At 52.7% G+C, this 27,906-nt stretch overlaps 1 protein-coding gene across 1 annotated transcript in view; it reads left to right on the top strand.

Annotated features, from left to right (window-relative positions):
• Positions 1–224: 224 nt before the first annotated feature.
• Positions 225–27,906, top strand: part of LOC137300231 (trafficking kinesin-binding protein 1-like) — a 78,723-nt gene continuing 51,041 nt past the window's right edge. The window contains exons 1-2 of the mRNA XM_067969330.1: positions 225–466; positions 17,300–17,470. Coding sequence (XP_067825431.1) covers positions 17,395–17,470 — 76 coding nt within the window. The 5' untranslated portion in view covers positions 225–466; positions 17,300–17,394. The remainder of the gene's footprint in view (positions 467–17,299; positions 17,471–27,906) is intronic.

Below are 27,906 nucleotides of genomic sequence, written 5' to 3'. Positions count from 1 at the left end.
CGCGATGCGCGCCGGGAGTTGTAGTCCGGAACCGCGCAGCCGCAGTGTCTCCAAACCGGCGAGCGGTGCGAGGGGGAACTACAAGTCCCAGGGGGCAGTGCGCGGGGGGCGGGGAGTGCGCGGGGGGCGGGGCGGGGGCGGGGCGGGGCTGTGGGGGGAGTGAGAGCGGCTGCATTGCACCAGCGGCCGGCCGGCCCTCCCTCACTCCCGCATCACTCCCTCCCTCATCACTCCCTCCCTCCCGCATCACTCCCTCCGCTGTAATAAGAAACAATAATAATTATTATCATTATATTCAGGGATCCCGAGTTACCGCTCGCTCCGTCTAATGACCTGCTACCCCCCCGGATCCAGTCGCCAACTTTTGTTACAGTCTCACTTTGACTCGCTCCTCTCGGGCTCCTTCTCCCCTCCGATATTCCGCACGATCCGGGAATTCCGCGCCCGACAGTCCCGGGCCGTGCAGGTGAGTGAATAATGTGCAATGGTCGCTTCCCACCGCCTCTCTCCCTCCTGCAAACACACAGCCGCTTTCTGTCACACTCTGTCCCAATTTATTACTCGGGCCGGGGCGCTCCGCTTGTTTTGTTTTTTCATTTTTTTTTTGTCTCCGGTTCCGCGTTTTTAAAACAGGATCCGGAGAAGTTTGGGATCCTGTGTAGTTATAATTAACCTCTTTCCCCTCCTCCTCTCCTCCTCCTCAATTAGCTCTGCTTTCCTCTCCCGAAGGTGCTGACTTTGGTTCGGCTACTTTAGTTGCAGTTATTGGTCAGCCTCCGCTCATTTGTCATCAGTGAGCCTGGAAGACTGAGTGTCAGGAGGCTATTCGACTGTAGAGGGCATCACAGCCAAACCCCCCCCCCTCCCCCCCCCAAATATTGGTCAGAACACCCCTGTTCTTCTTCGCGATAGTGCCATGGGATCTTTTACATCCATCTGAGAGGGCAGACAGTTTAATGTCTCATCCGAAAGACGGCACCTCTGACAGTGCAGCACTCCCTCAGTCCTGCACTGAAATGTCAGCCGAGATTATGGGCTCAAGTCTCTGGAGTGGGGTTTGAACCCTTCATGACTCAGAGGGTGGGTGTTTCCCACCGAGCCATGGCTGACACCACTGACTGAAGAGAGTCACCAGGCTCATGTTCCTGCTGGGTGCAGTCTAAACCCAATACTGTTCCCTCGTCGCCAGGACGCGATGATCTGTCACCCGATCAGTTCTGACTTCTCCTTTCACTAAGGTGGGAATGGCTATGGCAGGACTTTGAGCTTCTATACTGATTTACGGCTAGTAACTGATCTGGGTGGTTCAGGTGCCAGGAAACCTTTGCAGGATGTTCTGGATATAGTTCCTTGTAGAAGCTACTGTAACCTCGACTTACAATCATAGAATGGTTATAGCACAGAAGGAGGCCATTCGGCCCATCGAGCTCGTGCCGGCTCTTTGTAAGAACAATCCAGTCAGTCCCATTCTTCCCCCCCCCGCCCCCCCACTTTCCCCATAGCCCTGCAAATTTTTCCCTTCATATATTTATCCAATTCCTTCTTGAAAGCCACGATTGAATCTGGCTCCACCCTTTCAGGCAGCGCATTCCAGATCATAACAATTCGCTGCGTAAAAATTGTTTTCCTCATGTTGCCTTTGGTTTTGGTTCTTTTGCCAATCACCATAAATCTGTGTCCTCTGGTTCTCGACCCTTCCACCAATGGGAACAGTTTCTCTTTATTTATTTTTTCTAAACCCGTCATGATTTTATACACTTCTATCAAATCTCCTCTCAACCTTCTCTGCTCCAAGGAGAACAATCCCAGCTTCTCCAGTCTATCCGTGTAACTGAAGTCCCTCATCCCTGGAACCATTCTAGTAAATCTTTTCTGCACCCTCTCTAAGGCCTTCACATCCTTCTGCGGTGCCCAGAATTGGACACAATACTCCAGTTGTGGCTGGACCAGTGTTTTATAAAGGTTCAACATAAACTCCTTGCTTTTGTACTCTATGCCTCTATTTATAAAGCCCAGGATCCTGTATGCTTTTTTAACCGCTTTCTCAACCTGTCCTGCCACCTTCAAAGATTTGTGCACATATACCCCCAAGTCTCTCTGTTCCTGCACTCTCTTTAGGATTGTACCATTTAGTTTATATTGCCTCTCCTCATTCTTCCTGCTAAAATGTATCACTTTGCACTTCTCTGCGTTAAATTTCATCTGCCACGTGTCCGCCCATTCCACCAGCCTGTCTATGTCCACTTGAAGTCTATCACTATCCTCCTCACTGTTCATACGCTTCCAAGTTTTGTGTCATCTGCAACTTTGATGTCAAGACTATTTTGTGGCACTTTATCCAACGCCTTTTGAAAGTCCATATACACAACATCAACTGCATTGCCCTCTTCAATCCTCTCTGTTACCCCAGCAAAAGACTCAATCAAGTTAGTTAAACACGATTTGCCTTTAACAAATCTGTGCTGGCTTTCCTTTATTAATCCACACTTGTCCAAGTGATTATTAATTCTGTCCCGGATTATCGTTTTAAAAGTTTCCCCGCTACTGAGGTTAAACTGACTGGCCTATAGTTGCTGGGTTTATCCTTACACCCTTTTTTGAACAAGAGTGTAACATTTGCAATTCTCCAGTCCTCTGGCACCACCCCCGTATCTACGGATGTTTGGAAGATTACGGCCAGCACCTCCGCAATTTCCACCCTTACTTCCCTCAGCAACCTAGGACGCATCCCATCCGGACCGGGTGACTTACCTACTTTAAGTACAGCCAGCCTTTCTAGTACCTCCTCTTTATCAATTTTTAGCCCATCCAGTATCTCAGCGACCTCCCCTTTTACTGTGACTTTGGCAGCATCTTCTTCCTTGGTACTTAGTTAGTACCTCAGCCATGCCCTCTGCCTCCATGCGCAGATCTTTTTGGTTCCTATTCAGCCCCACCTCTCCTCTTACTACCCATTTACTATTTATCTGCTTATACAAGACTTTTGGATTCCCTTTTATGTTATTCTCTCTTTGCCCCTCTTATTTCCTTTTTCACTTCTCCTCTGTACTTTCTATATTCAGCCTGGTTCTCACTTGTATTATCAACCTGACATCTGTCATACGCCCCCTTTTTCTGCCTCATCTTACTCTCTGTCTCTTTCATCATCCAGGAAGCTCTGGCTTTGGTTGCTCTACTTTTCCCCTTCGTGGGAATGTACCCAGACTGTACCCGAATCATCTCCTCTTTAAAGGCCGCCCATTGTTCAAGTACAGTTTTGCCTGCCAATCTTTGATTCCAATTTACCCGGGTCAGATCCGTTCTCATCCCATTGAAATTGGCTCTCCTCCAATTAAGTATTTTTACTCTAGATTGCTCCTTGTCCTTTTGCGTAACTAATCTAAACCTTATGATATTATGATCACTGTTCCCTAAATGTTCCCCCCACTGACACTTGCTCCACTTGGCCCACCTCATTCCCCAGAACCAGATCCAGCAATGCCTCCTTCCTCGTTGGGCCATTAACAGACTGATCAAGAAAGTTCTCCTGAACACACTTCAGAAATTCCTCCCCCTCTCTGCCCTTTACACTATCCCAGTCTATATTGGGATAGTTGAAGTCCCCCATTATCACTACTCTATAGTTCTTGCACCTCTCTGTAATTTCCCTGCAAATTTGCTCCTCTATATCCTTCCCACTAGTTGGTGGCCTATAGAATACACCCAGTAGTGTAATGGCACCCCTACTGTTTCTTAACTCTAATCAAATAGATTCTGTTCTTGACCCCTCCAGGATATCCTCTCTCTCCAGCACTGCAATATCCTCCTTAATCAATACTGCCAACCCCCTCCTTTTTCTCCTTCCCTATCTTTCCTGAACATCTTGTATCCAGGAATATTTAGTACCTAATCCTAATTTAGGGAGGGAATTCCAGAGCTCAGGGCCGAGGCAGCTGAAGGCACGGCCGCCAATGGTGGAGCGATGGAAATCGGGGATGCACAAGAGGCCAGAATTGGAGGAGCGCAGAGATCTGGGAGGGTTGTAGGGCTGGAGGAGGTTACAGAGGTAGGGAGGGGACGAGGGAGCCAATGTAGGTCAGCGAGCACAGGGGGTGATGGGTGAACGGGACTTGGTGCGAGTTAGGATACGGGCAGAAGAGTTTTGGATGAACTCAAGTTGGGAGGCGGGAGGCCGGCCAGGAGAGCATTGGAATAAACAACGTGTTTGGGCACGGGGACTTTTAAAAAAAACATTAATTTTGTTCCATTACTTGAGTCGACTTGTAAACCATTCTTGTTCAAACAGTTAATGCTGGTTGGGTTCAGTTTGAAGGGCATGTCGTAGAATGGCACAAGCACTGAATGAACAGGTATACGGTTAATGCTGAATCATTGCTGGGTTTAATGACTGTAATTGATCCCTGGACGGAGCACAATGGAGGTGGATTGATGTAGGTGTATGTTTCTGGGTGGTGCTATACGTTGAGATTCACAGATTATCAGAGGGATTATACTGTATTTATAACACCCAGACTGCATTATAGCATCTATCACAAGTGTGAAAAGCCAAAATGCACAATTGGTGGCAGAGTGGGAACGGCCACAGATCAGGCAGACTGTTAAACCTTAAATTAGCCAAACTCTGGCAAAACGCCAGACAGCGTCAGAGAGTGAACGAGCGTGGACTAGGCCTCAGTTCAAAAGGGGGAGAGAGCGGGCACAGGGTGAGGGGGGTGGAGAGAGCGGGCACAGGGTGGGGGGGGTGGAGAGAGCGGGCACAGGGTGAGGGGGGTGGAGAGAGCGGGCACAGGGTGGAGGGATGGAGAGAGTGGGTACAGGGTGGGGGGGGTGGAGAGAGCGGGCACAGGGTGGAGGGATGGAGAGCAGGCACAGGGTGGAGGGGTGGAGAGAGCGGGCACAGGGTGGAGGGATGGAGAGAGTGGGTACAGGGTGGGGGGGGTGGAGAGAGCGGGCACAGGGTGGAGGGATGGAGAGCGGGCACAGGGTGGAGGGGTGGAGAGAGCGGGCACAGGGTGGAGGGATGGAGAGAGCGGGCACAGAGTGGAGGGGTGGAGAGAGCGGGCACAGGGTGGAGGGATGGAGAGAGTAGGTACAGGGTGGGGGGGTGGAGAGAGCGGGCACAGGGTGGAGGGATGGAGAGCGGGCACAGGGTGGAGGGATGGAGAGAGTGGGCACAGGGTGGAGGGATGGAGAGCGGGCACAGGGTGGAGGGGTGGAGAGCGGGCACAGGGTGGAGGGGTGGAGAGAGCGGGTGGAGGGATGGAGAGAGTGGGTACAGGGTGGAGGGATGGAGAGAGCGGGCACAGGGTGGAGGGATGGAGAGAGCGGGCACAGGGTGGAGGGATGGAGAGAGCGGGCACAGGGTGGAGGGATGGAGAGAGCGGGCACAGGGTGGAGGGATGGAGAGCGGGCACAGGGTGGAGGGATGGAGAGCGGGCACAGGGTGGAGGGATGGAGAGAGCGGGCACAGGGTGGAGGGATGGAGAGAGCGGGCACAGTGTGGAGGGATGGAGAGAGCGGGCACAGGGTGGAGGGATGGAGAGCGGGCACAGGGTGGGAGGGGTGGAGAGAGCGGGTGGAGGGATGGAGAGAGCGGGCACAGGGTGGAGGGGTGGAGAGAGCGGGCACAGGGTGGAGGGGTGGAGAGAGCGGGTGGAGGGATGGAGAGAGCGGGCACAGGGTGGGAGGGGTGGAGAGAGCGGGCACAGGGTGGAGGGGTGGAGAGAGCGGGCACAGGGTGGAGGGATGGAGAGCGGGCACAGGGTGGGAGGGGTGGAGAGAGCGGGCACAGGGTGGAGGGGGTGGAGAGAGCGGGCACAGGGTGGAGAGAGCGGGCACAGGGTGGAGAGAGCGGGCACAGGGTGGAGGGGTGGAGAGAGCGGGCACAGGGTGGAGGGGTGGAGAGAGCGGGCACAGGGTGGGAGGGGTGTAGAGAGCGGGCACAGGGTGGAGGGGTGGAGAGCGGGCACAGGGTGGAGGGGTGGAGAGAGCGGGCACAGGGTGGAGAGAGCGGGCACAGGGTGGAGGGATGGAGAGCGGGCACAGGGTGGAGGGGTGGAGAGAGCGGGCAAAGGGTGGAGGGGTGGAGAGAGCGGGCACAGGGTGGAGGGGTGGAGAGAGCGGGCATGGGGTGGGGTCACAAAGAAAGCGCTATTGTTTGACAATGGAATTCAAAATGAACCACTGACACAGAATCAGAAATGTTGAAGCTTTGTGCAGCAAATGATTACAAGTAACCCACGGCATTCCGTTTGCTGCACGATTTCATCCTACACTTTTACTGTCTGCCAGAGAATGAGTAAAACAGAATGTTGAAGCCAAGCAGCGTCACAAACCATTAAATGGCTCGGCACAGGGAGTGTGGGTCTGCAGTGCCAGGAGTCAACTTGGGAATGTGTAAAGGCTTTGGTTGCCAACTGTGGTTGGGTGTATTCCTGGAGGTTTCATCACATGACCTCCTGCCCTGCCCCCACACTCCCGCCATTGGTCCACCTCCAGGCACCCCCTCCCCCGCTTCCCACAGCCAATGGGAAAGGGAACAAACTCTTTGTTACCCAATTGGATAAATCTTGACTGCCAAGTCAAACAGCCCGTTTTTCCCATCTCCAATATTTTTTATAATTATTAAGTGAAAGTGTTTGAAGAAAATGGAAAAAAAAATACAATTTTATTTAACGGCCCAGTGACTTTTCTCCCGGGTTTTTGCTCGCAGCAGAGTCCTGGAGATTTATCTTCAATTCCTGGAGACTCCAGGTCAATCCTGGAGGGTTGGCAACCCAAGTACAGGCTGATGATGATGGGGACTGGGCCTTGATATCCAGACGGGGTGGGGCGAATGTCAAAAGGATCAGGTAATTGCCAGTGCCCCGGTGCCCTGCAGTGATGTACTCACAGGTCAGTCTCTCGGGAGAGGTCCCAGTTAGTCAGACAAGTGTGGAAACAGCATCAGATCGATTTGGGCCTAGGAGTCTGGTAAAGTCCAAAGGTACATATTTATTGTAAATGTCACTGTGTTCGTACGTACAGGAACAGGAGGAGGCCATTCAGCCCCTCGAGCCTGCTCCACCATTCAATTAGATCATGGCTGATCTGCACCTCAACTCTGGTTACCCGCCTTTGCTCCATATCCCTCGATACCCTACCTCACAAAAACCCATCGATCTCAGTCTTGAAAGTTTCAATTGACCCCCAGCATCCACAGCCTTTTGGGGAGAGAGTTCCAGATTTCCACTCCCCTTTGTGTGAAAAGTGCTTCCTGATTTCACTCCTGGCTCTAATTTTAAGTCCCCTCGTTCTTGACTCCCCCACCAGAGGAAATAGTTTCTCTGTAACTACCCCATCGAATCGTTTCAACATTTTAAGCACCTCAATCAGATCACCCCTCAATCTTCTAAACTCAAGGGAACACAAGTCTAGTCTGTGCAACCTGTCCTCAGAATTTAACCCTTTTAGCCCCGGGATCATTCTGGTGAATCTGCGCAGCACCCCCAAGGCCAATAGATCCTTCCTGAGGTGCAGAACCCAGAACTGAACGCGATACTCCAGATGGGGTCTGACCGAGGCTCTGTACAACTGAAGCATCACTTCCTCCCCTTTGTATTCCGGCCCTCTAGCGATAAAGGCCAACGTTCCTTCAGCCCCTTTGATTACTTTACTACTATCATAGTCTGACCTCTTTTACATTTGTTCTTGGGATGTCAGCAAGGCCACTTTTATTGCACATCCCTAGTTTTTTAAAAATTTGTTCATGGGATGTGGGCATCGTTGGCGAGGCCGGCATTTATTGCCCATCCCTAGTTGCCCTTGAGAAGGTGGTGATGAGCCGCCTTCTTGAACCGCTGCAGTCCGTGTGGTGAAGGTTCTCCCACAGTGCTGTTAGGAAGGGAGTTCCAGGATTTTGACCCAGTGACGATGAAGGAATGGCGATATATTTCCAAGTCGGGATGGTGTGTGATTTGGAGGGGAACGTGCAGGTGGTGTTGTTCCCATGCGCCTGCTGCCCTTGTCCTTCTAGGTGGTAGAGGTCGCGGGTTTGGGAGGTGCTGTCGAAGAAGCCTTGGCGAGTTGCTGCAGTGCATCCTGCGGATGGTACACACTGCAGCCACAGTGCGCCGGTGGTGAAGGGAGTGAATGTTTAGGGTGGTGGATGGGGTGCCAATCAAGTGGGCTGCTTTGTCCTGGATGGTGTCGAGCTTCTTGAGTGTTGTTGGAGCTGCACTCATCCAGGCAAGTGGAGAGTATTCCATCACACTCCTGACTTGTGCCTTGTGGATGGTGGAAAGGCTTTGGGGAGTCAGGAGGTGAGTCACTCGCTGCAGAATACCCAGCCTCTGACCTGCTCTCGTAGCCACAGTATTTATGTGGCTGGTCCAGTTAAGTTTCTGGTCAGTGGTGACCACCAGGATGTTGATGGTGGGGGATTCGGCGATGGTAATGAGAGGTGGTTAGATTCTCTTTTGTTGGAGATGGTCATTGCCTGGCACTTGTCTGGCGCGAATGTTACTTGCCACTTATCAGCCCAAGCCTGGATGTTGTCCAGGTCTTGCTGCATGCGGGCACGGACTGCCTCATTATCTGAGGGGTTGCGAATGGAACTCAGCCGTTTCTTGATATCATGTGGAGTGAATCGAATTAGCTGAAGACTGGCTTCTGTGATGGTGGGGATATCGGGAGGAGGCCGAGATGGATCATCTACTCGGCACTTCTGGCTGAAGATGGTTGCAAACGCTTCAGCCTTGTCTTTTGCACTCACGTGCTGGACTCCGCCATCATTGAGGATGGGGATGTTTACAGAGCCTCCTCTTCCCGTTAGTTGTTTAATTGTCCACCACCATTCACGACTGGATGTGGCAGGACCGCTTAGCTCTGTAGTATGTTGCTTCCGCTGTTTAGCATGCATGTCGTCCTGAGTTGTAGCTTCACCAGGTTGGCACCTCATTTTTAGGTACGCCTGGTGCTGCTCCTGGCATGCTCTTCTACACTCCTCATTGAGCCAGGGTTGATCCCCTGGCTTGGTGGTAATGGTAGAGTGAGGAATATGCCGGGCCATGAGGTTACAGATTGTGCTGGAATACAATTCTGCTGCTGATGGCCCACAGAGCCTCATGGATGCCCAGGTTTGAGCTGCTAGATCTGTTCTGAATCTATCCCATTTAGCACGGTGATAGTGCCACACGACACGTTGGATGGTGTCCTCAGTGTGAAGACGGGACTTCGTCTCCACAAGGACTGAGCGGTGGTCACTCCTACCAATACTGTCATGGACAGATGCATTTGCGACAGATAGATTGGTGAGGACGAGGTCAAGTAGGTTTTTCCCTCGTGTTAGTTCGCTCACCACCTGCTGCAGGCCCAGTCTAGCAGCTATGTCCTTCAGGACTCGGCCAGCTCGGTCAGTAGTGGTGCTACTGAGCCACTCTTGGTGATGGACATTGAAGTCCCCCACCCAGAGTACATTTTGTGCCCTTGCTACCCTCAGTGCTTCCTCCAGGTGGTGTTTAACATGGAGGAGGACTGATTCATCAACTGAGGGAGGACGGTAGGTGGTAATCAGCAGGAGGTTTCCTTGCCCATGTTTGACTTGATGCCATGAGATTTCATGGGGTCCGGAGTCAATGTTGAGGACTCCCAGGGCCACTCCCTCCTGACTGTATATCACTGTACCGCCACCTCTGGTGGGTCTGTCCTGCCGGTGGGACAGGACATACCCAGGGATGGTGATGGAAGAGTCTGGGACATTGGCTGAAAGATATGATTCTGTGAGCATGGCTATGTCAGGCTGTTGCTTGACTAGTCTGTGGGACAGCTCTCCCAGTTTTGCCACAAGTCCCCAGATGCTAGTGAGGAGGACTTTGCAGGGTCGACTGGGCTTGGTTTGCCTTTGTCGTGTTCGGTGCCTAGTGGTCCGATGCCGGGTGGTCCGTCCGGTTTTATTCTTATTCTGACTTTTCGTAGCGAGATTTTACAACTGAGTGGCTTGCTTGGCCATTTCAGAGGGCAATTAAGAATCAACCACTGAGTGCATTAAGAGTCAACCATGTCGTAGGGGACAGGAGTCACGTAGGCCCAGGCCGGATAGGTTCCCTTCCCTGAAGGACATTAGTGGATCAATCTGCCAGCTTTCATGCTGATTTTATCTGGTGCCTCGTCACAAACGACCAGATTCACTGATTTCAGTTTCACCAGATTGCAGTTTCCCAACTTGCTGCGGTGGGATTTGAACTCACAACCTCTGGATGACTGGTCCAGTCCCGTCACCACTGGGCGACCGTACGTGTAACCTAGTTGGGTGCAGGACGACGGTGAATGTGACACTGGGGAAAGGTGATGGTCCGACTGTCACGATTTAATTGGAGATTAATTGTTGCCCACAGCCTTGCACAGTTAATATTTAACCTTGTTTTCCGAGGGAGTTCTGATGCTCTCCTATAGCTGGGCGACACACCCATGTGTACGGTTTATTGGTGATCAGCGTGACTCCGCAGAGAGATCGAGAACAGTGGGCTAGTGGAGGTGAACTTTACCCCCCCCACCGACGAACAGGCTCATCAACTCTCACAGGTTCAGTACGTCACAGGGTTAAACTGAATTTCCTTTCTTATTATTTATTGTTGGCCTGGTTTCCTCCTCTCCTGACCTTTGCTGGCTTTAGGGTGTCAGAGACACCCGCCTTGTGCATTTCCTAAGAGAGAACTTGTATTTCTATCGCGCCGTTCACGAACACAGGACGTCCCAAAGCGCTTTATAGCCAATTTAGCACTTTTTTTGAAGTGTAGTCACTGTTGTAATGTAGGAAATGTCGCCCAGTTATAGGAGAGCATCAGAACTCCCTCTGAAAACAAGGTTAAATATTAACTGTGCAAGGCTGTGGGCAACAATTAATCTCCGATTAAATCGTGACAGTCGGACCATCACCTTTCCCCAGTGTCACATTCACCGTCGTCCTGCACCCAACTAGGTTACACGTACGGTCGCCCAGTGGTGACGGGACTGGACCAGTCACCCAGAGGTCGACTGGAGGCAGCCAATTTGCACACAGCAAAGTCCCACAAACAGCAATGTGATAATGACCAGATAATCTGGTTTTAGTGATGTTGGTTGAGGGATAAATATTGGCCAGAACACCGGGGAGAACTCCCCTGCTCTTCTTCGAAATAGTGGCCATGGGATCTTTTACATCCACCTGAGAGGGCAGATGGGGCCTTGGCTTAACATCTCATCCGAAATACGGCACCTCCGACAGTGCAGCACTCCCTCAGTACTGCCCCTCCGACAGTGCAGCACTCCCTCAGTACTGACCCTCCGACAGTGCAGCACTCCCTCAGTACTGACCCTCCGACAGTGCAGCACTCCCTCAGTACTGACCCTCCGACAGTGCAGCGCTCCCTCAGTACTGACCCTCCGACAGTGCAGCGCTCCCTCAGTACTGACCCTCCGACAGTGCAGCGCTCCCTCAGTACTGACCCTCCGACAGTGCAGCGCTCCCTCAGTACTGACCCTCCGACAGTGCAGCACTCCCTCAGTACTGACCCTCCGACAGTGCAGCACTCCCTCAGTACTGCCCCTCCGACAGTGCAGCACTCCCTCAGTACTGCCCCTCCGACAGTGCAGCACTCCCTCAGTACTGCCCCTCCGACAGTGCAGCGCTCCCTCAGTACTGCCCCTCCGACAGTGCAGCGCTCCCTCAGTACTGACCCTCCGACAGTGCAGCGCTCCCCCAGTACTGACCCTCCGACAGTGCAGCACTCCCTCAGTACTGCCCCTCCGACAGTGCAGCACTCCCTCAGTACTGACCCTCCGACAGTGCAGCACTCCCTCAGTACTGACCCTCCGACAGTGCAGCACTCCCTCAGTACTGCCCCTCCGACAGTGCAGCGCTCCCTCAGTACTGACCCTCCGACAGTGCAGCGCTCCCTCAGTACTGCCCCTCCGACAGTGCAGCGCTCCCCCAGTACTGCACTGGGAGCGTCAGCCTGGATTATGGGCTGAAGTCTCTGGAGTGGGACTTGAACCCACGACCTTCTGACTCGGGCGAGAGTGCGACCAAGTTAAGCCTCAATATGTTGGATCGCTGAGCACAGCGTCCAGTGTTACATCGCCTTGTAGTATTTTGCGGTTGACCATTAACTGCCCTCTGTAGCAGCCTAAAAAGCCGCTCAGTTGTATCAAACTGTTAACTCAGGGTAATGAGGGATGTGGGCATCAGATGCCAGTGACACCCACATCCCAAGAATGAATAATGAAAAGCGAATTATAAGGTACCGATGATCTCTGAATACATTCACTGAACATTTTGTGGGTTTTGCCTGATGGAGTTTCCCCCCCACTCACTCCATCCCCCCACCCTTGGGTCCAGCTCTATCTGCCCTTGTATTATCTTGGGTCAGAAGCTTCTGCATGTGTCTTGAAAAGTGCACACAATTCAACATTTATTTGACTTGTGAGGAAGCTGGAATGAGAAAGCTGCTGAGTGCGACTGTAATCGAGTCAGTGCCTGTTTCAGCCGTGATGGGCAGTCGAGTCTGAACCTGCAGAGTAGCTGGAATGTATCTGGAGATCTGCGTAGGAGTGCACAATGGGGTCAGCATCTCATCCTGTGATTAGTCACAAGTCTGTCGTGTGTGGGAATTCAGAGCTGTGTTTATCTTGCCTTGTATATGCGGGTCGGGGGCGGCGGGAGTTTAGTGTGCTTGTGTTTTGCCCTCCTCCACGGCCCCTGTCTCAAGCTGGACCAGACTGTCTGCAACCTCGGCGACCTAATTGACCCTGTGCTCAGCTTCCGACCCCATAACCTCTCCGTCGCCAAGGCCGCCTACTTCCAACTCTGTAACATTGCCCGTCTCCACCCCTTCCTCAGCTCATCTGCTGCTGAAACCCTCATCCATGCCTTTGCTACCTCCAGACTCGACTATTCCAATGCTCCCCTGGCCGGCCTCCCATCTTCCACCCTCCGTAAACTTGAGCTCATCCAAAACTCTGTTGCCCGTATCCCAACTCGCACCAAGTCCCGTTCACCCATCACCCCCTGTGCTCGCTGACCTACATTGGCTCCCGGTCCGGGAACACCTCGATTTTAAAACTTTCATCCTTGTTTTCAAATCCGTCCATGACCCTCGCCCCTCCCTCTCTTTGTAACCTCCTCCAGCACTACAACCCTCCGAGATCTCTGCGCTTCTCTAATTCTGCCCTCTTGCGCATCCCCGATTTCCATCGCTCCACCATTGGCGGCCGTGCCTTCAGCTGCCTCGGCCCTAAGCTCTGGAATTCCCTCCCTAAACCTCTCCGTCTCTCTCCCTCTCTCTCCTCCTTTAAGACGCTCCTTAAAACCTACATCTTTGACCAAGCTTTTGGTCACCTGTCCTAATATCTCCTTATGTGGCTCGGTGTCAAATTTTGTTTGCTAATCGTTCCTGCGAAGCAACTTGGGATGTTTTACTACGTTAAAGGCACTGTATAAAAGCAAGTTATGATGTGGAGATGCCGGTGATGGACTGGGGTTGACAATTTTAAACAATTTTACAACACCAAGTTATAGTCCAGCAATTTTATTTTAAATTCACAAGCTTTCGGAGGCTTCCTCCTTCGTCAGGTGAACGATGTGGAAATGAAATCCTCGAAATGAAATCGCATTTATAATTCACAGAACAATGCTTGGTGATCTGTCTGTAATCACCAAGCATTGTTCTGTGAATTATAAATGCGATTTCATTTCGAGGATTTCATTTTCACATCGTTCACCTGACGAAGGAGGAAGCCTCCGAAAGCTTGTGAATTTAAAATAAAATTGCTGGACTATAACTTGGTGTTGTAAAATTGTTTACAATTAAAAGCAAGTTGTTATTGTGAGCCTCCTGTTTCCTGGACAGACAGAATAGAGATGCGAGTGAATGTGCTAGAGAAGCGAAAATTCAGGCAGGGTCCTCACTCCCGATCACTGTCCAGTGGCCCCTCTTGTAAAGTGCGGACGGGATCGGGCTTGGCTGTGATGCCTTTCATGGTTGAGTAACCTCATGATATTCACTTAGTGGACTCTCACTTGAAGAATTGCAACATTTATGGTGCACAATGTTTTTGGCCAGTGTTCAACATTTTAAAATTAATTTGTTGCACAACTGATCTAAATCTTTCAGATTGTCTTTTGCTGCAGCCTCTGCCTCTATTGCTCTCCCTATTTTACACAAAATTTGCTAAGCTTACTTTAAATTTCAGCATCCGGGTCATTTAGTGTATTTGAAGAGCAGCAAGTGTCCCAACCCTGACATCTGAGGGAACTAAGTTCACACCTACCTCTCAGCTTGACATTACACCTCTCGCGAATACTCTCTGCTTCCTGTTTTTGAACTCAGGAAGGTTTTAAGGTGTTGCCATCTCGCACCAAGCAGCCACTCTTCATGAGGGGAGAAATCTAGACAGACACTCGGCAGGCTATTTGACTGTGGAAGGCATCGCAGCCGAATCTGAACAGTTCTCAAACAAGGAACGCATGCACTTTGCAGCAGGAGCTAGCGCGTAATGGTCAGGAACAGGAGCCCTGCCTGATTTTATTTTATCTCCTATCTGGGGGGGGTGCTGAGGATAATTGTGGAACCCTGATTGCCAATTGAGCGGAAACTGGGGGCGTTCGTTATCTGTGTGGCTCAGTGACCAACGGAGTCCGTTTTGTTGGGGGGGGGGATCATTAGTATTTATTACAATTAGTTTTCTTCCACATAGTGACCAAGGTCAGTAGGTGCAGGCCCCCCACAGGAAGGAGGGGTTGAGAGTGGAGGGAGCAGCTCCTGCTTTCCCTGTCACGTTAATATAAAACAGTACACTGTTCAAAGGCAGCAGACACAAGCCAGTTTATTCAGACGTGAATCCAAGTGTCTTTCAAAGGGAGAGAGATGGGGCAAAATCTGTGTGTCCCATCAATAGCCCCTTAAGTGGATGCAGTGCGTTCTAAATTGGGACACTGCAGGTGAATTAAAAGAGAACATTGCAAGATCTGCAGTGTCCCCCGGGGAAAGTAAACTGACGCCAAACCAGCAGGTTACATCACCTTGGGAGTGACACTCAGACTCCTGGAGGTGAGCCAGATTGTCCAGGGTGCTTTGGTTTCACTTGGTGGTTCTGTTTTAATTTGGTCAGCTGGATGTGTGAGCTACACACATACCCATCCCCAGATCCGAGAGTCTCCAAACCAAAAACTACAGAGGAATGCATTCCGTTACAGTCTGTGGTTAAAGAAGGAACTTGAATTTCTACAGCGCCTCTCACGACCTCAGGACGTCCCAAAACGTGGCAGCCAATTTGTGCACAGCAAGATCCCACAAACAGCAATGTGATAATGACCAGATAATCTGTTTTTTTTAGTGATGTTGATTGAGGGATAAATATTGGCCCAGGACACCAGGGAGAACTTCCCTGCTCTTCTTCGAAATAGTGGGTATGGGATCTCCTACGTCCAGCTGAGAGGGCAGAAGGGGACTTGGTGTAACATCTCATCCAATTACCTGATATACACCCCTCTCTCTCGGTAGGGCCTAACATGCCTAAATCCAGAGAGCTTAGACGCAAATTGGCAGAGCCAAGATTTAGGAACCTGCCAGTGTGTACAAGGGAACTGCTGAGGTCCAGCAAGGCCTCGATTTTAAAATCTTCACCCTTGTTTTCAAATCCCTCCATGGCCTCGCCCCTCCCTATCTCTGTAACATCCTCTAGACCTCCAACCCTCCGCAATCTCTGTGCTCCTCCAATTCTTGCCTTTTCTGCATCACCAATTTTAATCGCTCCACCATTGGCGGCCGTGCCTTTATCTGACTGGACCCTAAGCTCTGGAATTCCCTCACTAAACCTCTCCGTCTCACTACCTCTCTCTCCTCCTTTAAGGTGCTCCTTAAATCCTACCTCTTTGACCAAACTTTTGTCCTAATATCTCCTTATGTGGCTCGGTGTCAGATTTTGTTTGCTAATCGCACCTGTGAAGCACCTTGGGACGTTTTACTACGTTAAAGGTGCTATATAAATGCAAGTTGTTGTTGTTTAACCTGCTGAAATGGCACAGTAACCAGCACAGGCCACTGGTAAACGTCCTGTTGCTTGTCCAGCTAGGAGTCCAGCTACCTGTTAGGGCATTGGTGTTCAGGATTGTCTGGAGTTACGTGGGAAGAATGCTGTCCCGCACGACAGGGCTACATCTCTAGATCCCATTCATTGGACTGAACGGCCTGCCCGGCTTGAGACTGCAAAGCCTGCCACAGGAGGGGTGACTCAGTTCCAATCTCCCATTGCCAGGAGTGCCAGCTTAGAACCAAAGGGGGCCCTCTGCTCTTTCCCCCAGCTCCAAGGAGGATAGTCAGCACTTGGCCATTAAACAACTGATGAGAGTCTAAGCAGGTACCAGGGGACTCCTCCCAAACATTATGATGAGTACAGCGCTCATTATAAAATGTATGAGTAAACCACTAGACTCCTGACCCCAGCCATGGGCACAGTTCCAATGTCCCATTGCCAGGAGTGTCACCTTGGAACCAAAGACGTCATCCTTGGAATTCACTGCCTGAAAGGGCGGTGGAAGCAGATTCAATAGTAACTTTCAAAAGGGGAATTGGATGAATACTTAAAAAGGAAAAAAGAATTACAGGGCCATGGGGAAAGGGCAGGGGAGTGGGACTAATTGGATAGCACTTTCAAAGAGCCGGCACAGGCACGATGGGCCGAATGGCCTCCTTCTGAGCTGTAAGATTCCATGATACCATACCCTAGGGCACGGTGCTTCCCCCAGTTGGAGATGGCATCTTCATGTTGCTGCCTGAGAGTCTACTCGTCAGTTATATACTGGACCAATGTCGTACGGTCTGTATCGTGCCTGCCTCCAGTGATGGACCCACTGCTCAATGTAGATGCTTCTGTTCACAATCGGGTAAATTACAAAATTTAAAAGAAAAAATCCACCCGAACAGCTGCCTGTCGGAGAGAGCTTGCTCAGGCTGCGGGCTATGGGGAGCTCATGCGTTAGTGCTTTGTGCTGAGTGCAGGTTAATGGGTTCAGTAATGCAGCTATTTTGATGTTCGATTGATCTCTCCCGGTCCATCACACTGCAGAAGCAGAGACCTCCCATGGGAGTCCAGCAAAAAACAACCAAGGGCTTTGAAAGTGCAGCAGAAAAACGTACAACATTGTTCTGAATTCTCGAGGCTCTGAATATCTGATTCTGCAATGCCTCAGGTCTCCATGTCTTACCGGACTTTAAAGCAGTAAACTTTTTTGTAATGTACACAGATATATTTGACCTTAAATGTTCTCCCTGCTCCCCTGAAGGCACTGATTCTGACTGCGATATGATGCCACAGACCTAAGTGTTCGCTGATATTCTGGCCAAGTGACTATTCTTCACATGTGAACCTACACGGTCGATGAGCAATTCGACTGTTAGGGGCTTCATCACAGTCCAGCTGGAAGGGAGGAGAGGACAAAACGTCAAATTCTGTGGTAAGGGACTGTTCATAACCTAGTGCAAATTGTGTAATGTGGCAGTGGCCCGCGGGAATCGTCTCTCGGGCTGGGAGTGTGCGCCGTCTGCCCTCTCGGGCTGGGAGTGTGCGCCGTCTGCCCTCTCGGGCTGGGAGTGTGCGCCGTCTGCCCTCTCGGGCTGGGAGTGTGCGCCGTCTGCCCTCTCGGGCTGGGAGTGTGCGCCGTCTGCCCTCTCGGGCTGGGAGTGTGCGCCGTCTGCCCTCTCGGGCTGGGAGTGTGCGCCGTCTGCCCTCTCGGGCTGGGAGTGTGCGCCGTCTGCCCTCTCGGGCTGGGAGTGTGCGCCGTCTGCCCTCTCGGGCTGGGAGTGTGCGCCGTCTGGCAAGTACTGTAAGAAGGAGATTTTCCTCTTTGGGGGTTGCAGGACGAGGTGCAGGGGGCGGGGCGAGGGGGTGGGGAGCAGGGGGGGCAGGAGGTGGGGGCAGGGTGGGTGGGGTGTGGGGTGGGGGTGGGGAGAGGGGGTGCTGGGTGATGGGTGGGGCGAGGGGCATGGGGAGCATGGGGCTGGGCGGAGGGGGCGGGGCGAGTGGGTGGGGAGCGGGGGGAGCGGGCGGTGGGGCGAGTGGGGGTGCTGGGTGATGGGCAGGATGTGGGGAGCGGGGGGCAAGGGCGAGGGGAGCAGCGGGTGGGGCGAGGGGGTGGGGAGCGGGGGGACTGGGTGGGCGGGGCTGGGTGATGGGCGGTGTGTGTGGGGGAGCAGCGGGAGGGGCGAGGGGGTGGGGAGCTTGGGGGGGGGGGGGCTGGTTGGGAGGGGCGAGGGGGTGGGGAGCTTGGGGGGGGGCTGGGTGGGAGGGGCGAGGGGGTGGGGAGCTTGGGGGGGGGGGCTGGGTGGGAGGGGCGAGGGGGTGGGGAGCTTGGGGGGGGAGGGGCGAGGGGGTGGGGAGCTTGGGGGGGGCTGGGTGGGAGGGGCGAGGGGGTGGGGAGCTTGGGGGGGAGGGGCGAGGGGGTGGGGAGCTTGGGGGGGGGGGGCTGGGTGGGAGGGGCGAGGGGGTGGGGAGCTTGGGGGGGGGGGAGGGGCGAGGGGTGGGGAGCTTGGGGGGGAGGGGCGAGGGGGTGGGGAGCTTGGGGGGGAGGGGCGAGGGGGTGGGGAGCTTGGGGGGGGAGGGGCGAGGGGGTGGGGAGCTTGGGGGGGGAGGGGCGAGGGGGTGGGGAGCTTGGGGGGGGAGGGGCGAGGGGGTGGGGAGCTTGGGGGGGGGAGGGGCGAGGGGGTGGGGAGCTTGGGGGGGGGAGGGGCGAGGGGGTGGGGAGCTTGGGGGGGGAGGGGCGAGGGGGACACTGTAAACAGCAGGGATCAACATGGGATTCATCTATGCAAGAAATCAGCCAATCGACATCCTACCGACCCAGAACACTGCTCCACCTTGAATTGGTGCCTCAGAAAGTTGTAATGTTTGAGATTCAGTTCCCGTGGTCAGTGCTGGAGGGTATCTGTGGGTTTACATTCCCCATCCCAGAAACATCGCCCTCCATTCATCAGAAACCAGCTGTACAACAATGTCCTGCGAGGTTCGTTTGACCCAGAAATCTGCAGGAAAACAGTAGGTGTAAGTAAAGAATCGGGAATTCTGTAACGTGTTGATCAGTGGGGGAGAGAGACTGGGAGGAGTTACAGGGTGCAGTGAAAGGTATATCTCAGGCTATTCTGATGTATCGGAGCAAGGTACAGAACGTGTATCCCTGGGACAGCTGCCAGGCTAAGGCAGCACGTCTATAAATTGCACTGGAGAGTCAGCAACAGTTGCAGGTCGGTGAATCTGTACCTTGGAGCAGTGCTGGGGTACAGGGTTTACTGTCCGTGAGGAAATTGTACGAGAGTATCACGTACCCCCCCCAGCATTGACACTGACCCGTCACAGCAGCGTAATAAGATGACAGGATAATGGCCAACCTGTAGCAGGTCACCTCTTTCCTGATGATGTGGATTCTCACCGGGGGACAGTTCCACACACACTGACTCTCACTGGGGTACAGTTCCACAGACACTGACTCTCACTGGGGTACAGTTCCACACACACTGACTCTCACTGGGGTACAGTTCCACAGGCACTGACTCTCACTGGGGGACAGTTCCACAGACACTGACTCTCACTGGGGTACAGTTCCACAGACACTGACTCTCACTGGGGTACAGTTCCACAGACACTGACTCTCACTGGGGGACAGTTCCACAGGCACTGACTCTCACTGGGGGACAGTTCCACAGACACTGACTCTCACTGGGGGACAGTTCCACAGGCACTGACTCTCACTGGGGTACAGTTCCACAGACACTGACTCTCACTGGGGGACAGTTCCACAGACACTGACTCTCACTGGGGGACAGTTCCACAGACACTGACTCTCACTGGGGGACAGTTCCACACACACTGACACACACACTGACTCTCACTGGGGGACAGTTCCACAGGCACTGACTCTCACTGGGGTACAGTTCCACAGACACTGACTCTCACTGGGGGACAGTTCCACAGACACTGACTCTCACTGGGGGACAGTTCCACAGACACTGACTCTCACTGGGGTACAGTTCCACACACACTGACTCTCACTGGGGGACAGTTCCACACACACTGACTCTCACTGGGGTACAGTTCCACACACACTGACTCTCACTGGGGGACAGTTCCACAGGCACTGACTCTCACTGGGGGACAGTTCCACAGGCACTGACTCTCACTGGGGTACAGTTCCACACACACTGACTCTCACTGGGGGACAGTTCCACACACACTGACTCTCACTGGGGTACAGTTCCACACACACTGACTCTCACTGGGGGACAGTTCCACAGGCACTGACTCTCACTGGGGGACAGTTCCACAGGCACTGACTCTCACTGGGGTACAGTTCCACAGACACTGACTCTCACTGGGGGACAGTTCCACAGACACTGACTCTCACTGGGGGACAGTTCCACACACACTGACTCTCACTGGGGGACAGTTCCACAGGCACTGACTCTCACTGGGGTACAGTTCCACAGACACTGACTCTCACTGGGGGACAGTTCCACAGACACTGACTCTCACTGGGGGACAGTTCCACACACACTGACTCTCACTGGGGGACAGTTCCACAGACACTGACTCTCACTGGGGGACAGTTCCACAGACACTGACTCTCACTGGGGTACAGTTCCACACACACTGACTCTCACTGGGGGACAGTTCCACACACACTGACTCTCACTGGGGTACAGTTCCACACACACTGACTCTCACTGGGGGACTGTTCCACAGACACTGACTCTCGTTGGGGGACATTTGGTTTTGGGGAGTCTTTGACTGTCTCAGCGGTGGAGTTCTGAGAGTGAGGAATGAGGCGGGTGTATGCCGAGGAAGATGTATCAGTAAATTTGTACCTTTATTAGACGTTACCCCCTCCTCTAAAAATACCCCGCCCACAGCAGACGCTCTGGGGCGCGGGGGAGGGGCTGGAGTCGTTTCCATCTCCTTCAACCCTCACTGATTGAGGTACCCAGTGTGATATGAGGAGGTCTAATAAGTTGTGAGAAGGATGGCCTGGGGTTGCGAAGGGTTAATTTTCAAGAGGGGGCAGATTTAATAGAAGCGCAGTTTAGCGAACTGACTGGGTGCAGACGCGATTTACAAGGGTTGTTTGTGTATCGGGATCTTCTGGTTCCTGGCCAGTTCTACAGCTGTGTACACAGGGTGCGCCAGTGTGTACCTACTGATCTACAGGTGACATTGTCTTGACCAATATTTATCCCTCAACCAACATCACTGCAACAGATTATCTGATTATATTTCTCGTTGCTGTTTGTGGGACCTTGCTGTGTGCAAAGTGGCTGCTGCGTTTCCTACATTATGACAGTGGCTACACTTTGAAAGTAATTCATTGACTGTAAAGTGCTTTGGGACGTCCCGAGGTCGTGAAAGGCGCGATATAAATGGGAGTCCTTTTTTTCTTTCGACAGTCCCCCTGGGGAAGTGTGGGACTGCCTGGTGTCTGATTACCGAGCCTGCCACGGGGAGCTGACTTGGTTCCAAGTTTCATCTCCAGGCATGAGTCTACCCCGAACGGACTCTCCTTACCCCTCACCCTACCCACGGAAGTTAGTCCACTGACATGCACGGGATTAGCAATCGGGACCCGGACTCGATCTTTTCCCCCTTTTTTTTCTCTTCCCGGGGCTCTGTGTCTGATTGTAGAGCCCCTCCTCCTCCACCACTCTAACCGAGATCAGGGAACTCGGTGTCGGCCAGAAATGAGCATTTTCTGGTCTCTGTGTGTCTCCAGGAAGCACATTCAGACACTCAGCCAGACATGCCCTTTTATTTAAATGAATAGAGCATTTTATAAAGCCCCCTCTACTGCAATATGATGTGTTAATATTTCTTTTAACTGAGTGATTGGAGTGAGCTCGATATGGAGTGCTGCGAGTGTGAAGGGCATTGGATCACAGGATGATGCTGCACACAAGTCCCTGCGTGACGATCATTATCAGCACAGGAGGTGTTACACTGAGATTCATCCCCCCCCCCCATATTCCCCGGGAGACATGAAGGAGTCGAGAACAATTCTGCCAAGAGCCCATTTTGAAGGCTCCAATCTCCTCTCCTACTTCACTTGGGCTTAAATCCAATTTGACTTTAATTACCTAAAAGCAATAAAAAAAAAACAGCAGATGCTTTAAATTGGGACCACTCAGCAGGTCAGGCAGCATTGGTGGAGAGAGAAACAGGCAAATGGACCCTCCATCATTTGAAACATTAACTCCTCCGCTCTCTCCACCGACGTTAACTTGATCTGCTGAGGATTTCCAGCATTTTCTACTTTAATTACCCACTGGCTTCAAAATTGCATTTGTCTTTTTGCCCCGATGTTACTCGGGGATTTCCATGATTTTATTTGCTCAGAATGGAAGAGGAGAGCGAGTGTGCATTTATACAACAGCGTGACACACTTTCATGGCGTGCCAAAGCACTTCACAGCCAATGAGCTACTTTTGAGGGGCCTCTGTTATAACGTAGGCAAATGTGACAATCAGCAAGATCCCACAATGAGATAAATTACCAGATTATTTTTAGTGATATTAGTTGAGAGATAAATATTGGCCAGGACACCGGGGAGAACTCCCTGGCTCTTCTTCAAAATACTGGTCGTGGGATTGTTAACATCCACCCGAGAGGGCAGACGGGGCCTCGGTTTAACATCTCATCCGAAGGGTGGTATTGCCGGAGGTGCAGCATTCCCCTCACTGGAGGCTCAGCTTAGGTTAGTTGCTCAAGTCCTGGAATGGTGCTCCTCCGTCGCAGTTTGATGATGTCATTCCATTTCTTGCAAAAACATAAGAAATTAGAAATGCTGAAATAGCTGGGATTTCATTAGGATGAAGCTGGGTCTGTGCCCCAGTACCTTACCCAATTGTCCAACAGTCAGTGTTGGAGAGATATTCGACTCTGTGGGGGGAGGGAGAGAGAAGGCATCGCAGTGCATCCAATCATGTTCCCCTCACTCAGCACAGACTGGGGATGGAGCCTGGGAACTCCCAGCCCCGTGGGGCTCAGTCCCACACCGGGCGGTGCTCTCCCGCTCCGTGGGGCTCAGTCCCACACCGGGCGGTGCTCTCCCGCTCCGTGGGGCTCAGTCCCACACCGGGCGGTGCTCTCCCGCTCCGTGGGGCTCAGTCCCACACCGGGCGGTGCTCTCCCACTCCGTGGGGCTCAGTCCCACACCGGGCGGTGTAATCTCCCACTCCGTGGGGCTCAGTCCCACACCGGGCGGTGTAATCTCCCACTCCGTGGGGCTCAGTCCCACACCGGGCGGTGCTGTCCTGGTCTCTGGAGCTCAGTCCCACACCGGGCGGTGCTCTCCCGCTCCGTGGGGCTCAGTCCCACACCGGGCGGTGCTGTCCTGGTCTCTGGAGCTCAGTCCCACACCGGGCGGTGCTCTCCCACTCCGTGGGGCTCAGTCCCACACCGGGCGGTGCTCTCCCGCTCCGTGGGGCTCAGTCCCACACCAGGTGGTGCTCTCCTGGTCTCTGGAGCTCAGTCCCACACCGGGCGGTGTAATCTCCCGCTCCGTGGGGCTCAGTCCCACACCAGGTGGTGCTGTCCTGGTCTCTGGAGCTCAGTCCCACACCGGGCGGTGTAATCTCCCGCTCCGTGGTGCACAGTCCCACACCAGGTGGTGCTCTCCTGGTCTCTGGAGCTCAGTCCCACACCGGGCAGGACATTTACCAAATGAGTTATTGGGCACAGAGACAACATATTAAGTGGTTTATTGGTCAATCACAGATTGACTGAACGTGAAAGTTTGGTTGGAATATAATGAGGTGTCTGTGTCCACCATGAATTATGATGTGTGACCACCATTAATGCGATGGTTGGGACCCAAATATCCAAACAAAGAACAGACCGGCCCTTGAAATTGGAAGAAGTGAATCCATTAATCTGTTTTATCTCTTTCTTGTGTTGATTCCGTAGAGAGACTTCGATCAGCAGCCCCTCCACACGACACCAGTACTTCAGTCGCAAGCTGACCTACAGTCTGCTTACCATCCCGTCGCTGTTTGCCTGGCTCTGTGTGTGTCATGTCTTGACCCAGTGTTAACCCCATCCTCCAGTGTCAGGGTGAGTGGGATAGGAGGTGAAGGGACTGTCTATTTGCCCCGGTGCGGGATCAGCCCTGATCCTGGTTTTCTGCCCTAAACGAGCGCGGCTCTGCTGGGACACGCAGACTGCGGGCCGCAATTCAGGGCAGGACAATAAGTGGGACAGCGGGGGTGGGGCGAGGGGGTTACGTTAAAGGGTCTGCACGCTGAAACTGACATTGTTTGAGTGAATCAGTGCGTGTCCGGACTGGCTGTAAATAGATTCTGGCTGCTACCTTTCCAATCTCAGAATGCATTGAAAAGTTGCGTTTGTTTTGGTAGCTGCAGAGATATTTAGAAAGAACTTGCATTTATATAGCACCTTTCACATCCTCAGAATGTCCCAAATCACCTCACAGCCAATGGATGACTTCTGACTTGTGGTCATTTCTGTGTTTAGTAGACAAACGTATCAGCAAGGTCCCACAAACAGCAATCAAATAAATGACTAGTTAATGTGTTTTTGGGGGTTGAGGGAGGAATGTTGGCAGGAACACCGGGGAGATTGCCCCTGCTCTTCTTCCAATTGTGCCGTTGGATCTTTTACGTCCACCTAAACAGGCAGACGGGGCCTCGGTTTAACGCCTCATCTGAAAGACGGCACCTCCGACATTACAGCCCTCCCTCAGTACTGGACTGGAGTGTCAGCCTGGATTCTGTGCTCAAGTCTCTGGAGTGGGACTTGAACCCATGACCTTCTGACTCAGAGGTGAGAGTGCTGCCACAAACACTCCCCGGGCAGGTACAGCACGGGTTAGATACAGAGTAAAGCTCCCTCTACACTGTCCCATCAAACGCTCCCAGGGCAGGTACAGCACGGGTTAGATACAGAGTAAAGCTCCCTCTACACTGTCCCATCAAACGCTCCCAGGGCAGGTACAGCACGGGTTAGATACAGAGTAAAGCTCCCTCTACACTGTCCCATCAAACACTCCCAGGGCAGGTACAGGGTTAGATACAGAGTAAAGCTCCCTCTACACTGTCCCATCAAACACTCCCAGGGCAGGTACAGGGTTAGATACAGAGTAAAGCTCCCTCTACACTGTCCCATCAAACACTCCCAGGGCAGGTACAGAGTAAGATACAGCATGAGTTAGACACACTGGTATTGGGCCGTAGAAACCAGGAAGACCCAATTTCGATCAGTGAGCTGATTTCAGCCGAGGTAGCGAGTGGGGTCCTACAAATGACCCCAGGGTTCCTGGGCTACAGAATCAGGCCCTTGCTGGTGTGAGTGTGAGTGTGGGTGTGAGTGTGGGTGTGAGTGTGGGTGTGAGTGTGGGTGTGAGTGTGGGTGTGAGTGTGGGTGTGAGTGTGGGTGTGAGTGTGGGTGTGAGTGTGGGTGTGAGTGTGGGTGTGAGTGTGGGTGTGAGTGTGGGTGTGAGTGTGGGTGTGAGTGTGGGTGTGAGTGTGGGTGTGAGTGTGGGTGTGAGTGTGGGTGTGAGTGTGGGTGTGAGTGTGGGTGTGAGTGTGGGTGTGGGTGTGGGTGTGAGTGTGGGTGTGGGTGTGAGTGTGGGTGTGAGTGTGGGTGTGAGTGTGGGTGTGAGTGTGGGTGTGAGTGTGGGTGTGAGTGTGGGTGTGAGTGTGGGTGTGAGTGTGGGTGTGAGTGTGGGTGTGGGTGTGGGTGTGGGTGTGAGTGTGAGTGTGGGTGTGAGTGTGAGTGTGAGTGTGGGTGTGGGTGTGGGTGTGGGTGTGGGTGTGGGTGTGGGTGTGGGTGTGGGTGTGAGTGGTCTTAGGATGAAAATGGGATCGGGATGGGGGATCGGGATTGGGATGGGGATGGGCGTTGGGATGGGGATTGAGATGGGGAGTGAGATGGGGATTGGGATGGGGATGGGCGTTGGGATGGGGATGGGGATGGGGATGGGGAATGGGATGGGGATTGAGATGGGGAGTGAGATGGGGATTGGGATTGGGATGGGGATGGGGAATGGGATGGGGATTGAGATGGGGAGTGAGATGGGGATTGGGATTGGGATGGGGATGGGAATTGGGATGGGGATGGGGATTGAGATGGGGATGTGCTTCGCTGTGCTGCTCACCACATCCCCGCTAATTGAATCCCCTGCCGACACTCACTGACTGGGCTCGTACAGGAAGAATGGCCCATTGATTGAGTTACTGGGATAGGAGACGTGCCTGTGGAATGATGGGGATTACGATTCCACTGGGGTACAGGATGGAGCGAGGGCTCCAACAATCGACACCTCGTAACCCGAGGGGAGATTATTGGGTTATTACGATTGGCAATAGGTATCACTGAAGGAGTCAGACAGCAGTGAGACTCATCCTGTAATGACGGAGGGTGAGGGAGATGTGTCGTGCGAGATGTACGGTCCCCACTTCCCCATCTGCTCCAAATCTCGGAATTATCCCGATATGCAAACCAAGCACCGAGAACCATTTCCAGAGGAATAGAATTGAAAAGCAGAGAAATTATGTTAAACTTGTACCGAACCTTGGATAGACCACACTTAGAGAACTGTGAACAGTTATGGTCCCCATATTATAGAAAGGATACAGAGGCACTGGAGAAGGTGCAAAAAAGATTTAGAAGGATGGTATCAGAACTGAGAGTTTATAACTATCGGGAAAGACTGAACAGGCTGGGGCTCTTTTCTCTCGAAAAGAGAAGGCTGAGAGGTGACCTGATCGAGGTCTTTAAAATTATGAAGGGGTTTGACAGGGTAGATGTAGATTTACTTTGGATAAAGTAGAGTAGAAAAAAGAGCCTTGCAGCTGGCTGGTTGCCAGGGATATAGGGAGCAGAGTCCAAGACTAGGCCAGAGGCCTGTGTGAGTGACAGGTAAATCTGTGCACCTCTTGTTTGTTAGGGGAAGCAGCATGGGTGTGTGCCTGGCCTCACGTACGCAGTGCCATAGGGATTGCCATGGCAACGCCAAGTAGCTGACTGAAAGGCCAAAGGTCCCACGATTATGTGGAGTGTAAGCCAACTTATGATGGGAAATTGGAATCAGGCTCCTCCCCTGGTGCTCCCTGGGCCGTGCGGGCTATCCGACAGCCCAGAGCCTTTACACGGGGTAAGTTACGGCCGTGAACGAGCGGATAATTCACCAACTCGTCCCACTGAACACGCACCATGTGATAGTAAGGTCAGTCCTCGGCAACTAAAAGCCTTCGTTTTTAGTTCAAGATGTCCTTTGATCTTTCGCCTCCCTCGGTAATGATGGAAATTCTACCTGTTTATGTGTCTGCCTGTCTACTTGTCTATCTGTATACCTCGTTAAGTACCAGCCCTAACTTTCTGCGGTGAATTTAATGCTTATTTACTGCGCAAATGCAGCAATTTCCTGAAACTCGGGGGGGAGATTTGAGGGCGAGGTGCTGTGTTTGGCAAGGCTAACACTGGAGGGGTGTAAATCACCCGGCAACTTGTGGCAATTTGCAACTCGCCACGTACGGCTGCGTTATTTACACACGAATAACGGCCTGCCTGATTTCCCCAGCAAATTCTGGGCCTTAATTTTTTAATAAAAACTTTGACTGTGCAGGGCACAGATGGAAAGAGGTCGGGGGGGTCACAAGTCGGTGAATTAGAGGGAAGGAGAGTTGCAGACATCCTAAATCGTGCGAACGAAGGATGAAATGAGCATTTAAATTCAATCAGTGAGAGTCAGTGCCTGCGGAACTGTACCCCAGTGAGAGCCAGTGCCTGCGGCACTGTACCCCAGTGAGAGCCAGTGCCTGCGGCACTGTACCCCAGTGAGAGCCAGTGCCTGCGGCACTGTACCCCAGTGAGAGCCAGTGCCTGCGGCACTGT

Source organism: Heptranchias perlo, chromosome 30 (assembly GCF_035084215.1).
Source record: "Heptranchias perlo isolate sHepPer1 chromosome 30, sHepPer1.hap1, whole genome shotgun sequence".
Classification (NCBI taxonomy): Eukaryota; Metazoa; Chordata; class Chondrichthyes; order Hexanchiformes; family Hexanchidae; genus Heptranchias; species Heptranchias perlo.
This window is presented reverse-complemented; position numbering and strand designations above follow the sequence as displayed.